General features: G+C 40.3%; 1 protein-coding gene across 4 annotated transcripts in view; it reads right to left on the bottom strand.

Moving 5' to 3' along the window:
- Positions 1 to 1,090: 1,090 nt before the first annotated feature.
- Positions 1,091 to 15,863, bottom strand: part of mcph1 (microcephalin 1) — a 45,852-nt gene continuing 31,079 nt past the window's right edge. For 3 of the 4 annotated variants that reach the window (XM_054798550.1, XM_054798548.1, XM_054798551.1), the window contains 2 exons: positions 1,857 to 2,094; positions 1,091 to 1,753 (listed from right to left, as the gene is read on the bottom strand). In XM_054798550.1, the coding sequence (XP_054654525.1) occupies positions 1,701 to 1,753; positions 1,857 to 2,094 (291 nt within the window). In that variant the 3' untranslated portion in view covers positions 1,091 to 1,700. The remainder of the gene's footprint in view (positions 1,754 to 1,856; positions 2,095 to 15,863) is intronic. The other variant, XM_054798549.1, reaches the window with a different exon arrangement.

The raw sequence follows: 15,863 nt of genomic DNA on the forward strand, positions 1-15,863 counted from the left end.
AGTTGTCCATCGAGGAAAAGGCTTCTTGAGACGTCATCTGTACTTCTGTGTAGAAGGTGTCGGACGTTTCGCTCCTCATCCGAAGAGCTTCGTCAGCAAACTAATAAGTGCTGGTAGCTTAGGCCTTAAATACAGTAAGAGTGGACGGAATTGGTGTGCCAACACCCTCCTCCTATTGGTTCGTTACACTAAGCCTGCATTCCTCATCTTTACAGTGGTATAATCCTATCCTGTTATTCACACCTACGATAAAAGGGAAGTGTCGCTCCCTGAATTGGGTATGAACGACTCTGATACTGTAACGCTTAGTGTAACGAACCAATAGGAGGAGGGTGTTGGCACACCAATTCCGTCCACTCTTACTGTATTTAAGGCCTAAGCTACCAGCACTTATTAGTTTGCTGACGAAGCTCTTCGGATGAGGAGCGAAACGTCCGACACCTTCTACACAGAAGTACAGATGACGTCTCAAGAAGCCTTTTCCTCGATACCAGTTTTACTGTACATATGACAATAGAACTTTTGAATCTTGAAATTCAATTAGTAGATTGTCATTTTACTTCTCTTAAAATGTTAAAATCTCGTCTCGTGATTATTTATTAAATGTCTCCAAGAGAAGAATATACTAAGATTCATTCCATATACTCTGAAATTCAAAATCCAAGGGATCTAATCCTACAATATTTTGAATGGTCTATTATATTATTGTATGTCTATTATAAAAAATTAAAAGTTTTGAAAGGCTAATCAGAAATTTCAGAGGATGCGGTAGAATACTGTGTATTCATATCTTTAAAATGTCAATTTATGTTAGTCTATATTTTATATAACATGTTGTTTATTAATGTCAAAGTAAACACTTGGGGCAGCACAGTGCAGTAGTGGTTAGCATGTCTGCGTCACAGGCAGGACATCTGGGTTGGAACCTATGGTGGAGCATCTCTGTGTGGAATTGGTCTCCTTGTGCTTACATTAACTTAAATGTCCATAGGTGTCTGTGTGAATGTTTGTCTATATGTGCCCACAGTCAGTTGGAATAGGCTCCAGCTCACCTGCGAGCAACCATAATGATGAAAAACAGTGTAGAAAATGGATAGATGTTGGGTTATTAATGTCAGGTATACTTTTGGAATTGTTTTTATGAATAACAAGTGTTGACCCAAAAACGTTTTTCAAATTTCTCAGTTTTCTCAACTTATCAGTTTACACCAAGTTCATTTTTCATTCTGACAGGGTGGTTGATTTCACACTGTTGCAACATTGTACACTCATCATTCAGAGGCTGCACCACTTTCTGACACAGTAGTTTCTTATCATAACAACACAGACTTTGATGAACTTGTTCTATTGGTTTAAATACCCTTGTGACAGGAAAGAAAAAACATTTGAAAAGCTATTTATTAACGATGACATTAGAAGGGTCAGAGTAGGTGAGCTGCAGTCGAGTGAACTGGCTTAGTACGCATTTGGAAAAAAAACATTTGCTACAGGTCAGAGAATCTGGCTTCTCCTATCATGTAAAAAATGACAGTTCAAAGGTTAAAACTACTGAGACTATTGTTTTCCATGTGTAAGCAGCAACATAAAGTCATCGAAGGGTAAAACATTCAGAGAGTTGTGTTTACTCTGCACACATTTCCAAAAAAAGAACCTTTATGAGTGTTAATGTGAAGCTGTATATTCGCCGTAATCAGTAGTCTTTACTCCAAGTCGTAATTATCATAGGAAAGTTGCTTCAGATGTGTGATGCTGTCTGAAATGAAAGAACAGTAAGAAATAGTAAATGCCACAATGAAAGCACAATAACACTGAACCGCACATGATTACGGTAGGTATAATCAGTGAGAGTATTTTACCAAGCACCCACTGCTCAGACAGGATCCTGCTTCCCTCTGGTCTCCTGCCGCTGTACTTCCCTATGCAGATTCCTGCCTGACGCACCGTTTTACAGACTGTCCCCCCGCAGAGCTGGATCAGCTCGACCAGACTGGGAGCAGGTGGCTGGGAATGCTGGGACACAAACATGGTCGGCTGGTCCTGGAACAGGTCCTGCTGGTGCACACCAGCAGATAGGTGCCTTTGGAGACGACAGATCTGAGAAAAGATATTTGCAATATGTACGAAAGTTGCATAATTTGGAGTTCAACCAAAACTTGGAAATTCAAACCACCATCACGTGTGATATCCGGCAGTCCTGTGATATTTTCTAAACCTAAGGCTTAACTGGAGTGTGTTTTGCTTGCACCACCAGTGATGGCTGTTTTGTTACAACCCTGGGTCGTAAGTTTTGTATTTTTGTTGTGTAGTTGTTGCTGATTGGCCGAAGTTGGTGTAGGTGTGTTTTTGATTTTTGTATGGAGGACTCCCGCTCCCCTCATTGGCTGCAACAAGGACCCAGTCCTCCATTAGAGGCAGAGGGAGACACCAGCAAGGGGAAGAGCATTCTTCCATCTCTCTCTCTCCTCCCAACCTGACACATCTGGATGTGTTGGACTCTGGACAAGTGGACACGTTATGTTAGAGACCTGCTGTTTTCCTTTTTCAGTAAATAAATTCATTGTACAGCCAAAAAAGTTGGCTCCAGTGATGTCCATTTCCTTCCCGTTAACAAAGGTGGTGCAGCATAGAGTCCTTCGATGTCGTATGTAGTCTCACTTTAGAGCACTTGTACTCTCTGGTGAGGCTCGTGATAGGTAGTTCAAGAACTCCTTTGCCGTAGATGCTGATGTTGGTCAGACAGCGTGGGACCCCAAGTCACTTCTTCACATACGAAGTTATGGTTCACCCCATCTTTTCCACAGTTTTTATTGGGACCTTGTAGATCAGGGGTCACCAACCTGGTGCCCGCAGGCTAGAACACTAGAAAGAAATGTATTCTGAAACATATGTGAGTTTCAGAATACAATGTGAGTTGTGGATACCAGCATTTTGTGAATGTTTTGGTAAAACAAGCATATTTCATTTGTTTGGCTTGAAATAAGGTATGAAAATCATTTCTACAAAAATGAGTAGCTCGTGGCCATTTTCATTTTCTAAAAGTAGCTCTCGCAAGAAAAAATGTTGGTGACCCCTGTTGTAGATCGTGAGTGGCCACATTACCCTAGGGAGAAGCCTGAATTGTAGGCACCAGAGTTTGAGCTTCCCTGGCAGCAGTGTCTTGTTGATGGTGTCCAGACTGTTGGCGATGTCCTACCTTGGTCTTTGTCCCCGAGGCTTGCATTGTACCTACCATCTACCCAGGATTTTGACGGGTTGCTCTGACACCATCGGTATTGGGTCATCACCAATGCAGAACCTCACATTCTCAAGCTCTCCCTTGACTATTGAGATGCTTTGTGACTTATTCGTCTTGATTTCCATCCATTGCAGTGTATTTATGTGTGTAGAGTAGCCAAATTCAACACAACTTAGCACTGTGTCATCTAAAATTAATTGCTCAATGAAAATTTTATTGGGAAATGAAAATGACAATCTGAATGTAAATAGGAATAGGACTTCAAATGTGGTCACATCATAATGAACATTTGTGTGAATGAGGTGGGTTGTATTATGATTATTTTGTGATAGTTTGTTGGCAGAGGAAACATCATGTCAACACTGGCCTGCCTGCTTCAGCCCCCTGTGAGCGTCTCTTCAGCTGTGCTGCACTGCTGTTCACCGCAAACCCAACAAGGATCAACTTTAACTCTGAATGCCAATTGCTGCTTAAGCTTGAGAGAAGTTCAGAGAGCAATGCTCTAAAGAAGGACATTTTAATTCAAATATACATTAGCGCAGCCTGGCAAGAGTTTTTTAGCAGCTGCCATGGGGTGACATGTTATGTCACAGTCAGCGTTGTCTTATATCATACAATGACAGTTTTGTTTGAAAAACATCTTGAAGGTTCCTAATGCAATATATATATATTTTGTCTTGCCAGAAGCAACAGTTTAGGCCAACTTCAGTGCTTTTAATTTTTAACAATATTCTATAAGATGTTCTACACTTGTAGCTCCGTAATTATTTCAGATATTGTGTGTTGACATGTTGTATTTTACATGTATATGTTTTGTCAAGTTTGTAAAGATTTTCCTTTAATTAAAAACAAGCAGTTTGAGATTTATATCTCCTTGTCCTTTTAGCACTGCACAGGAGACACTCCCCTTTTGGTGTTAAAAACTAAGTAACTTTTACTTTGAGTACATTTTAAACAAGTTACATTTACTTTTTGGACCAGTAATTATACTTGTATATAAATAACATTTCACCTTAGTAGTTGTACTTTTGCTTGGGTAAAATGTTTAAGTAGTAGTCAATGCTACTATTTAGGTGGAGCTGCATTATGCATAAAAAGCAAAATGTAACACTTTACTGTCATTACAAATTGTGCTAACAAGCAAACTGTTGGCTCTGTGGAGCAAGTCATCACTTGCGCACTGATATCAGCAGAAAAAAACAATACCAACATGACCGGATCACATTGGACAGGGGTCACCAACGTGGTGCCCGCAGGCACCAGGTAGCCCCCCACGACTACATGAGGTGCCCGCAAGCCTGCTTTTCATTCAGGTTTTCAGTTAATAATGAAAGAACAGTAGAAAGAAATGCATTCTGAAATACAAAATGTGAACCAGCATTTTGTTCATGTTCTGGTAAAACAAGCATATTCGCTTTGTTTGGGTTTAAAATAAGCTCTGAAAATAAATGTTACAAAAATGAGTAGCTCTTGGCCATTTTGTAAAAGTAGCTCTCACAAGGAAAAACGTTGGTGACCCCTGATACTGGATCACAATACTATATGATACGCGACGCATGGCTTACAATAACAATAATATCTTGATACGGTGGGTACAACAAAACAAACAAAAAATTCATCCTTCAGCTGGTATATGCTCCAGCTGGTATGGAAAATAGATGGGTATTTAATAGCATATTTTAACCAGAATACAACCAGCAACAGTGCAAAAACAATGAAAATGTTTTAGTGCAACACAACTGTAAACAGGATTTCATTTTACGTATCTGACACTATTTTAAACTCCTTCAGAAAACACATTTCATGTCTCTCGAGTACGTCAAATCTGCTAAGTAGAAGCATAACAGATGTAAATATTTAGTGTAGCATAAAAGTAGTGACGTAATCACCGTAAAAAGACAGACAATGACCCGGGTATGGTTGAGCAGCACAACAATGTTAATAAAAGATGTACACTAAACACACCTCTCTTAATTGAATAACACAATATTTAGCATTTGAATTGAAAAACTAAAATTTCTTTTACTAGGCACAGTTTTCTCTCTAGGGATGGTGACGAACGAGGTGGCTTTGTCGTGCCGCCCTTATATCGTATTTTTGTGAGATAAACGGTGTTTACACTTGCACGCATTCTGCCTCCACATTGTCCGTAATTTTCCATGGCAATGCGTGCCATTTATTTATGCCACACCTGAAAAGCGTAAAGACTAGTTTGCACACTGCTTGTATTTTTTTACGTACAAATTATGCACGTGCACGCAATTTGTGACAAAAAATGGTACGCATTGGCACAAAAAGACCGTGCTCTGGCACGACTTATTTACACCTTGTCAAGTACTGTTTACGTCTAGTGCACGACAATACTCTGCACGACACACTGTCTCCGTATGGGTATGCATTGTCACCACCATTTCCCGCATCCGTGACGCAGTTGTGGCATTATTTGTTCCCGCTGTGTGCAGCGTGACGCCACGCAACGGCAAGCATCACCCCTAGCTTCATTAATTCCTCTATTTGAACTCTATGTTGACTATGTTGAACTCCAGAGAAGAAGCTCATGCAGAAAAGAAAGGTAAGTCTATATTATCTCACACCTGCATAAAGACAATGCGCAAAAGGAGCCGCGGACAGTGTGGGAGAGAAAATTACTGACTAGAAGACATCGCTTTGTGCATTATGATCTCTTATTAACAGAAATTCACAAAGAAGAGCCCAGAGGCTACAAAAATTACTTGAGAATGAACTTGAACGTGCTCCAAGAGGTGATGGAATAGCTAACACATTCAAGTGAATGAGACATGCTTTAGTGCGCTTTGTTTAGCCACAAGTTGCGGTACGTTCACGGAAATTATGCGTGCTGCAAATTTTGAACATTTCAAAATATTTTTTGTGCACTGGCATGACCCCATGCATAGTTTAGACATACTTCACACCTGTTGACGACCAATTAAGTCATTGGCACACAAAATTGTGTACCACTGCGGGGACAAAATGCATGCAATTGTAAATGAGGCTATACTCCTTACATCCTGGAAAACCCAGTGTTGTCTCATCCACATCATAAAAGTCGAAATGAGTCCACAATTTTGATTTCAACTATGCTGCCGCATCTTTCCGTTCAACTTCACTGGCCGAATCTGCCAAAATTATATAATGTTTGTTTCTGCATTTTTGTTTTGCTTGTCACTACTTTGTCTGGTCAGTAGGGTGTGTTTTGGGTACACTGACTTGTTGATTATAGGGTCATTGGATGTCTTTCAAGTAAAGGAAAGGTACATACAGTCTTTGACAGTTCGCAGGAAAGATGCTTGGTGCACTTTATGGACTATCACGTTTGGATTTTAACCAATGGGATTTTAATGGATCTTCAATAAAGCTATGTGATTTTAAACTCAAGTACATGCCTGGAGGTCTTTGATTGATTTTACTGCTCACTTATCAGCAATGCGTCAGACACATGTTCTGGTAGCAAAGTAGTGTCCTGATAAAATTACAAAACAGAACATTACACTGCCATATTGCAGCATTTGGGGGCGTACAGTGGTCTAGTGCATGTTTCTAGTCAGTCACAGTCTGGAGATCGGGAAGACCAGGGTTCGATTCTCCCCTGGCCATTTCTGTGTGGAGTTTGCATGTTCTCCCCGTGTGTGTGTGGGTTTTCTCCGGGTACTCCGGTTTCCTCCCACATTCCAAAAACATGCATGTTAGGTTAATTGGTGACTCTAAATTGTCCATAGGTATGAATGTAAGTGTGAATGGTTGTTTGTCTATATGTGCCCTGTGATTGGCTGGCGACCAGTCCAGGGTGTACCCCGCCTGTCGCCCGAAGTCAACTGGGATAGGCTCCAGCATGCCCCCGCGACTCTAATGAGGTATAGAAAATGGATGGATGGATTGCAGAATTTGCGTCTGTGTAGGCTCTCAGTCGTACAGGAGTTGTCCATCGAGGAAAAGGCTTCTTGAGACGTCATCTGTACTTCTGTGAAGAAGGTGTCGGACGTTTCGCTCCTCATCCGAAGAGCTTCGTCAGCGAACTAATAAGTGCTGGTAGCTTAGGCCTTAAATACAGTAAGAGTGGGTGGAATTGGTGTGCCAACACCATTAGTGCATCCTAAAGACAAGGCTCCAAACCAGAAACAAAGCAATGTGGTCTATTCCATCCACTGTAAAGATGAGGAATGCAAAGAGCACTACATTGGGGAAACTAAGCAAATGCTCCAAAAAAGGCTTTATCAACATCGCAGGGACCATTCTAGTGGTCCTCAATCAGCAGTACATCTACACCTTAAAGCTACCAATCACTCTTTTGAGGACAGCGAGGTAAAGATTTTGGCCAAAGAAAACAGATGGTTTGAAAGAGGAGTAAAGGAAGCTATTTTTGTCAAACAACAGAACCCATCATTGAATCGGAATGGTGGTTTGAGGTTTAATTTGGACCCTGTGTTCAGCAGGTTACTGAGACCAAAACCCACAGCTCTTAGTCTTGCAAATGAGGTGAAGCCAGGGCCGAACCAGAACAATAGATGCTAATGAGCCAGTATCAGAGTCGTTCATACCCAATTCAGGGAGCGACACTTCCCTTTTATCGTAGGTGTTAATAGCAGGATAGGATTATACCACTACTCCGCCCAGGCTTAGTGTAAGGAACCAATAGGAGGAGGGTGTTGGCACACCAATTCCACCCACTCTTACTGTATTTAAGGCCTAAGCTACCAGCACTTATTAGTTTGCTGACGAAGCTCTTCGGATGAGGAGCGAAACGTCCGACACCTTCTTCACAGAAGTACAGATGACGTCTCAAGAAGCCTTTTCCTCGATTGCAGAATGTGTTTGTTTTTCTTCTTTTTCTTTTTTTCCCTTCTGCTTCTGTGACTTGGGTCCAATTTTCTTCTGCTCTCGCGGGGAGCTCCTCCTAGATGACATGTAAAATTGTGACTCACTGAGGTAGAACTTTGAAAGACATTTATAGCGGCTGTATTTTAGTAATAATGAAAAAAAAATTATACACGACGAGAGTGTATCAATAATCCATCACAGGGTTAAATATCGCAAAATATTGACATTTCGTCACACCCCTCATGCCAATATCAGCCTATTATCTTTCATGCCTAAGTATAAGTACTAGTAAATAGTTTGAATTGTCAGTTGAGTTTTGTTAACAGACAGACCTTGAAGACATGCATTCCTGGGATTGGTGAGTGAAGCTCGAAGCTCTCCACAGGCCTGTTTTGTATCCAGCAGGGGTCACTTAATAAACTGAATGGGACAATATCAGCTATTCCGAGTTGAATGCCAGGAAACAAGCATTTAGGCTTTTAGCCTTTTGTAAATGTCCACAACGGTTTTATTTTACACCAAGTAATCAGGGATAGACCAGGGGAGTTCAGGGACAGGGTCAGGTTAACATGAGCCCACATTGTGCACTTTCAGGGGAACAACCGAACACTTAATGTGGGTCCTATTGTGTGACTAAATAGGATTTAAAAACAAAGCTCCGCTCATAATAGGAAGAAGTGGAACATAATAAAAATGTTCAAACAAAACACAAACACACCACGGCAATGTTACTATTATACTAGGAATAACATGTTTTTGATTTCTGTGGAAACTTGGCACTTGGAAATAGCTCAATGGTGTTGCTTGTGACTCCAGCAACTAAAAACATTGAAGGCAACAAGGTCAGTTGATGGGAACGGTCAGACTTTCAATACCAAGTAAATACAAATTTTAATGGACTATATTACATAGTATTCATAAAAGTTAGTAAAAATGTTTGTGCAGGAATTATAAAATGAGGGGCTCTCTAGCAGCATTGTACTGTTAATGCCTTAGCACCTGCGACACCTGCTCATCTGCTGGTAAAAAAAAAGAAGGTTTTTATCCCAAAATGCACAGTGTAATTTTGTGTTTGTCTGGCACAACGAATAGTCAGATAATTGGTAATCAAAGTGCTTTTTCCAGTGTTTGCTATCATGGAAAATAACTGTCTCAGACTGTGAATCAAACCTGAAACCTTTTAGCTGCCTGACAACCACATTACCACCTGAGCCAAACCTACCACAAAGACAGCAATTTTTTAAAAGTGAAAATGGCCGTTGGTTGCCATAACAAAGACAAGCTTAGGCTGATGAACACACGCACCAAGTATTCTGTTCTGAGGAAATCCTACTTCCTTATTTCAGCAACTGCTGTGCATATAAATCAGTTCTTAAATACCTGCAAACACTCTACTTCTACTTCACGGGGCACTGCAAAAGCATAAGGCTTTTATGCAGCAGTTTGGTGTTCATTGTAAGAATATATTGTAGCATAGTATTAAAAACATAACTTGCAAGAAAGGTAAATGCTCCCTATAATGCAAAATAGACTTTAATGACATTATGACAGCAATGTGTGTCCCTCGTGGCTGTTTATGAGCACCAAATCAATCAGCTCCCTCACTTGTGTGCTCCACTTTTGAGAGAAGAGTGAGAAGTTCAGGGATTTTATGACGGCATAAACAAGAAACCTTCTTTATCAAGGACATGATACCGCCTCTGACCAACTTCTAGCTAGATGATGGAGGACAGCTTTGTAAAAATACAGGCTTCGCTACACATACTAAAATAAATCATGTCGCAATGCCAACTATCACATCAGTCAGATGTTAGCTATGTCATATTCATTTGTTTTCTTCAGTATGCTAATATTAGCACTGTAGATCACATGCAGTGCTCCCTGAAGTATTGAACAGTGAGGTCAATTCCTTTATTTTTGTTGTAGACTGAAAACATTTGGGTTTGACATCAAAAGATTAATATAAGGCCAGAGAGCAACACATCAGCTTTTATTTCCAGGTATTTACATCTGGATCAAATGCACAGCTTAGAACAGAGGTTCCCAAACTTTGCAGTCGCATCCTTCATACATCGGACTGGAAGCCATGTACCCCCTACTCCTGCCCACGTAGAAAACACCTTTGATATATTATTAAATATATATATGATATTAAAACATCATGTGTCTAATTTTCAACTGCACAAATAGGCAACTAATTTAAAATGGCGAGGGTTTTAGAGGAGTAAGACATCTCCTGGCAGGTTTGTCTTCTGTTTGATGAATTTATTTAGTTATTTATTTTTAAGTGGTGACAAGCTGTGGTAAGATGTGGTGAACTGTGATCTTTATGCTCTTTTGTTGTACTTTGGTCTGCAACAACATGGAAACAATCAGTACAATGCAACTCATGTTACATGTAAACATAAATAATTATAAAAACAACGGCACATAATGTACAGCAATCTATAAGAAAATGTATTCAAGACAAGGCACATATGAGCACATATTGTTATTATGCACCAAACAAAAATGCACAGCAGCACAGAGCTAACATTATTAAACTTCATCTCTGTGCATTTACGCGCAGCATTAACATTTGCGAACAAGAACGAGGTGAAAGGAAGAATGCAAAATACACATCTGTTTGTGCAGCATCGAAGAAACTCATACACCAAAGTCTCGATCTGTGTCACACATGGTGTGTTCAAGGACCGCCGAACAAAGTGGAAGCAAAGCCCGAAGAAGACATTATTCGTGAAAGCGTAAATATACTTACGCGTGCAAAATTGGGGGCTTTCCCACAGTCAGTGCATCCAGTCAACGAACAAATGACAGCCTCATACAGCTCAGAAAATGCACTAATTAGTCACAGCACCACATAAGAAGACATCTCTCATTTGGCACACAATATAAATGATCTTGAAAAATCTTCAAGATTAAACACTTGCATGTCATCAACAAACTTATTTGTTCATCTGACGCACATCGAACAACAAACAACTTCATGCTGTCACCTGTACTGCCTGCTGTGGTCATTCACAAGAGGCGTTCAAGCACATTATGTATATCTCAGTTTTCGGCCCTAATGTAGTCAAGCCGTACCAGCTACAGCAATTTGTGTACCCTTATAGGTATGCGTACCCCACTTTGGGAACCCAGGGCTTAGAAGATAGCACATTTTATTTGAACCCACCTATTTTTCATGTGGGCAAAAGTATTGGGATATGTGACGGACAAGTGTGTTTTGTTGGCCAACTGTTTTTTTTTTTTTTTTTTTTTTTGCCAAGGTGTGTCCTATTACATTGCTTATTCAAACAATAAATAGCACTGAATGTCTATGCTCTTTTGTGTAGACTGCATTTAGAAATGAAAACAACATGAAAACCACAACTGTGATTCTGAGAGAAGATGGAAAATTAAACATTGCACAAACATTGGTCATAGCCACAACCATTTGGAATGTCCTGAAAAGGAAAGAAACCACTGGTGTACTACATACAAGATGTCGAACCAGTAACCAGCATTTGATGACAGAAACATTGTGAGAGCTGTAAACAAAGACAACTGTTAGTGACATCAGCAACACCCCGCAGAGGGTAGGATTGGAGGTATCACTTTCTATTGTCCATAGAAGACTTCATGAAGAAAAGTACAGTGGCTAAACCAGAAGATGCAAACCACTCATTTTCAAGAGGAATAGGGCCACCATGCCATTCCACAATTCATTGGGTCTCTGATCAGCATCAAGGCTCAGTAGGTGTGTGAAACTGTTGTTGTGAATTGTGAATGCCTCTGGGACCTTTGTGACATCATAGCTGACTGGCCTATGTTGTCTCTTCTGAGCACTAAGTCACATTTTCACAGTCACACATAACAGCTGATGATCACTGCTGGAGTCTGCGTGATGTAATCAATCTGATTTCTCACCCTGTCCTTCAGGCTGATCCAGGTGTATAGCCACCGAGGTTGGTGGTGTTGTGCAGAGAGACTGTCCACAGTCTTTCCACTCCCCCAACTCCCTACTGCTTTCATTTCTTTAGTCAACCTTTGCATTCTAATCTCCCATCAAGATGGTAGTGTTACCTCTTGGTACGCTGTCAAGCGCCTGTTCCTCCATTGTCTTGCCACTTGCATCACCTGCTGGTGCATGTATCTTGTTCAGCGTGATGTTCACTGGGCGAGCTTTTAAGCGAAGTGTCATGACCCGGTCACACACAGGATTGTAACTCAAAACTGCTGTTGCCCCTTCTTTAACCACCAACAAACCAATCCCACTACTACTCCTGCCGTGATACTTTCCTAGTCATATAGTAGTATACTAGTAGTATACCTTGTCACCACTCTCTGTTGAGAACCTGCCTTGCCCTGTCCATCAGTGTTCTGCCACTCCCAAGATGTTTACTTTACACGTCATCTCCGAAGTTACCAACTCTAGTTTTCCAGTGGTGAGTCCTCGTACATCCCATGTAGCAATGTTCCACTTATTTCATAGAGAAAGACATCTTTGTTCAGTCTACACAGGCAAAACCTATCCTTCCCAATCTGAAAGTGACCATAGGCATTCAGTGTTATTTACTGACTGAGTAAGCAATGTAATCGATACACACCTGGGCAACAAAACACACCCGTCAGTCACACGTTCCAATACTTTTGCTCACATGAAAAATGGGTGGGTTCAAACAAAAGGTGCAATCTTCTAAGTTGTGCATCTTGCTCTCTAGTCTCATTGTCATCTTTTGATGTCAAACACAAATGTTTTCAATCTACAGCAAAAATAAAAAAAATTAACCTCACTGTGCCAATACTTCTGGAGGGAACTGTAGCAATGCTAGTGTTGCAGATGTTTTTTTCCCCCACTCCTTAACGTCCTGTCTGCCTTTGTTAGCTACTGCCTAGGGGGCGCTAACATTTGAATATCAAGCCCTCTTCCTCCTCTGACATTGCAAGCCACACCACACACACACATACATACATACATACACACACACATTAGTTATGTTTGTTGTCAACTAATGATAGCAATTTGACAAAGTTTAGCTACTAACGTTAGCTGTAATTGAATGTATAGCTTATCATAACCACACAATGACTGCAAATTGTCGGTCGCTTCTCTGAGGCTGCTTTTGTGTACGTGCACATATGTACGAGACAGCCCAGACTGAAAGCCATGAAAGCCATTCATCTTTTCGGCCCGAACGGTAATTTCTACAAAGTTTCACTTTGAATTGTGACAAATATAGACATTTATTTGTTCAATATGTTTTTTTAAACCTCTATTGTTAACATATGCTAGCCGGTGGTCTTCTTCCTATATTTTTTGGTTTACGGAAGTAATTTGGAGCCAAAAACATACAGCAACTTTAATTAGGGCCCTATGATTTCCTCGTTAACAGAATTGCCGACGGAATCGCAGATTTGGCTAATTAAAACGGAATTTACAGTTAAAGGCGGAATGTCGTGGAAATTGACTTAATGTGAATGATATGCTGTCATCGTGAGAACAAGAAATGGTCATGTGGGGAAATATTTCCCCAGCGGACCGCTCGATCGTACACACGCACTAACCCGCCCTCTCCCAAACTAAACATGGTGAAATAGCGACCTAAAACACTGGCAAAACTTGGTGGAAACTCATCTTCCGGAGCGTGAATGGGAACTAGCGAGGTTAGCTTAGTTTAGCAGCGCATACTAGCACGAGCTAATGTAAGCGGCAAAAGGTATGTTTTTTCTTCACCCAGCTCGTCTTAAGAGTCAACGGACATTCTTAACACAAACATAACACAAAATAAGCACACTGTTTGCCACATCTCGTCTAACTGTGTAAACAAAATAAGGATGTCATAAAAAATATCTTACATTAATAATGCAATCGGAATTATATCGTGACTACATCTTCCTTCATCACAAGCATGGGCATTACAGTTTGTTGAAGATTTTGGAGCAATGTGCGCAGAGGCTGACATCCCGTTAGAAAAGTTGGCCAGGCTACATCCATTTCTCAATTACTGGGAACAATTGTCCAATGATGTAGTGCATCAAGAACTGTAAGTATTTCTGCATTTAATTAATGGACATTTTATTCACCGTAAAATGTAAAAAAAACATAATTCTAAAAAAATGTAAAGGAATTTTGAAAAAAAAAAAAAAACATTTGGGGGAAAAAAACAGATTTCATAGGGCCCTATTTAATGCTACATTGATGTCTCTGATACATCTACTACGTCTGAAAAGTTTATCACAGCCACACAATCTGTCAGAGGCAGGCGTGGACAAAAGCTACAGACACACAAAACAGCACTGTGTTCCCAGTAGGGCTTACTAAAAGCGCTTTTAAACTGTCTCGATTACAGCATCCGGACAACATTTTGACCAACACACTGACAATACACAATTGTGGGACCTCTGAGACTCATTTAAAATTGTTAAAAAATAGCACCGTATAATATAGGCTCTTTAAAAATAAAAAGCCTTTGGTGGAGTGACTCGGCACGAACATGTGAAACGTCACTGTTTTGGGGAATGACGGCATGCTCTTCCTCTGTTGTAATGTGCCTTAAATATTTTGCATTTCCCTTATGCTGTAGCATATTACATCAGCCTACTTCCTACAATTCACTGTATTTCAATCCATCCGTTGATCATACTGTTCAAAGAAGAAATACAGTCCAGTTGCTGAGTGTAAAACACACTGCACAACGTGTCACAAATTAACCAACTTACTAGCTACTAATGAACCCTACTTTCCCAATAGGGTGCTCAAGCTCCTGAAGAAATAGTATAGAGAATGTGATTGAGGCACATTCCTGCACGATAGGACAAAACATCCTCCTATGTCTTTCCTGTATTGCACACCTGCACTTTATTTCCACAAGGCAACATAAGCACCCGCAGGCAGATTTCATAAGAACATAAATGCATCAACAATGTAACTGGGGTAAAATACTAATTTGTGTTTTTCTTTCCCCAGAAGATTCACCTGGTAAAGACAATCTGGTGTGACTCAATTTAAAAAACACAACGAAAGAAAAACATGGTGCACATGTTTTTAAAAATATTGTCTTTCATAACATTAGCACATGTACTCTGGGTGATTATCTTGCTGCATGCATGCTGGAGGCTATCCCAGCTGACTTCGGGCGACAGGCGGGGTACACCCTGGACTGGTCGCCAGCCAATCGCAGGGCACATATAGACAAACAACCATTCACACTCACATTCATACCTATGGACAATTTAGAGTCTCCAATTAACCTAACATGCATGTTTTTGGAATGTGGAAGGAAACCGGAGTACCCGGAGAAAACCCACGCACGCACGGGAGAACATGCACAGAAATGCCCAAGGGAGAATCGAACCAAGGTCTTCCCGATCTCCAGACTGTTACTGTGTTGGCCAACATGCTAACGACTAGACCACCGTGCGGCCATTATACAAAATATCTATTAAAAATATTAAATATATTTACAGCGATTACACATTTAGAAAAAAATATTAAAGTAAAATAAGTTATGTAATATACAATCATTATCTGGGTTAAAAAATGTTTTCCAAATGCCATACAAAAGGGATTAATTTTTTAAAAAGGGGGAGACTCATGAGGTCTATTAGGTACTCCTGCTTTGGGTCATTAATATAAATCTGAAATAAGTTAATGTTATTGAATTATCATTACTGATACAGGTATTTTTGCTTGAAACATGATTACCAAGTTGGTGACAGACTATGCTTTCACATGCATTGCAGCTATTGTCAACTATAAAAAACAAAACAAAAAACAGCTGTGTGTTTTCTGAAGGGCTCACAAATATTT

The sequence above is a fragment of the Dunckerocampus dactyliophorus genome, chromosome 14 (assembly GCF_027744805.1).
Source record: "Dunckerocampus dactyliophorus isolate RoL2022-P2 chromosome 14, RoL_Ddac_1.1, whole genome shotgun sequence".
Classification (NCBI taxonomy): domain Eukaryota; kingdom Metazoa; phylum Chordata; class Actinopteri; order Syngnathiformes; family Syngnathidae; genus Dunckerocampus; species Dunckerocampus dactyliophorus.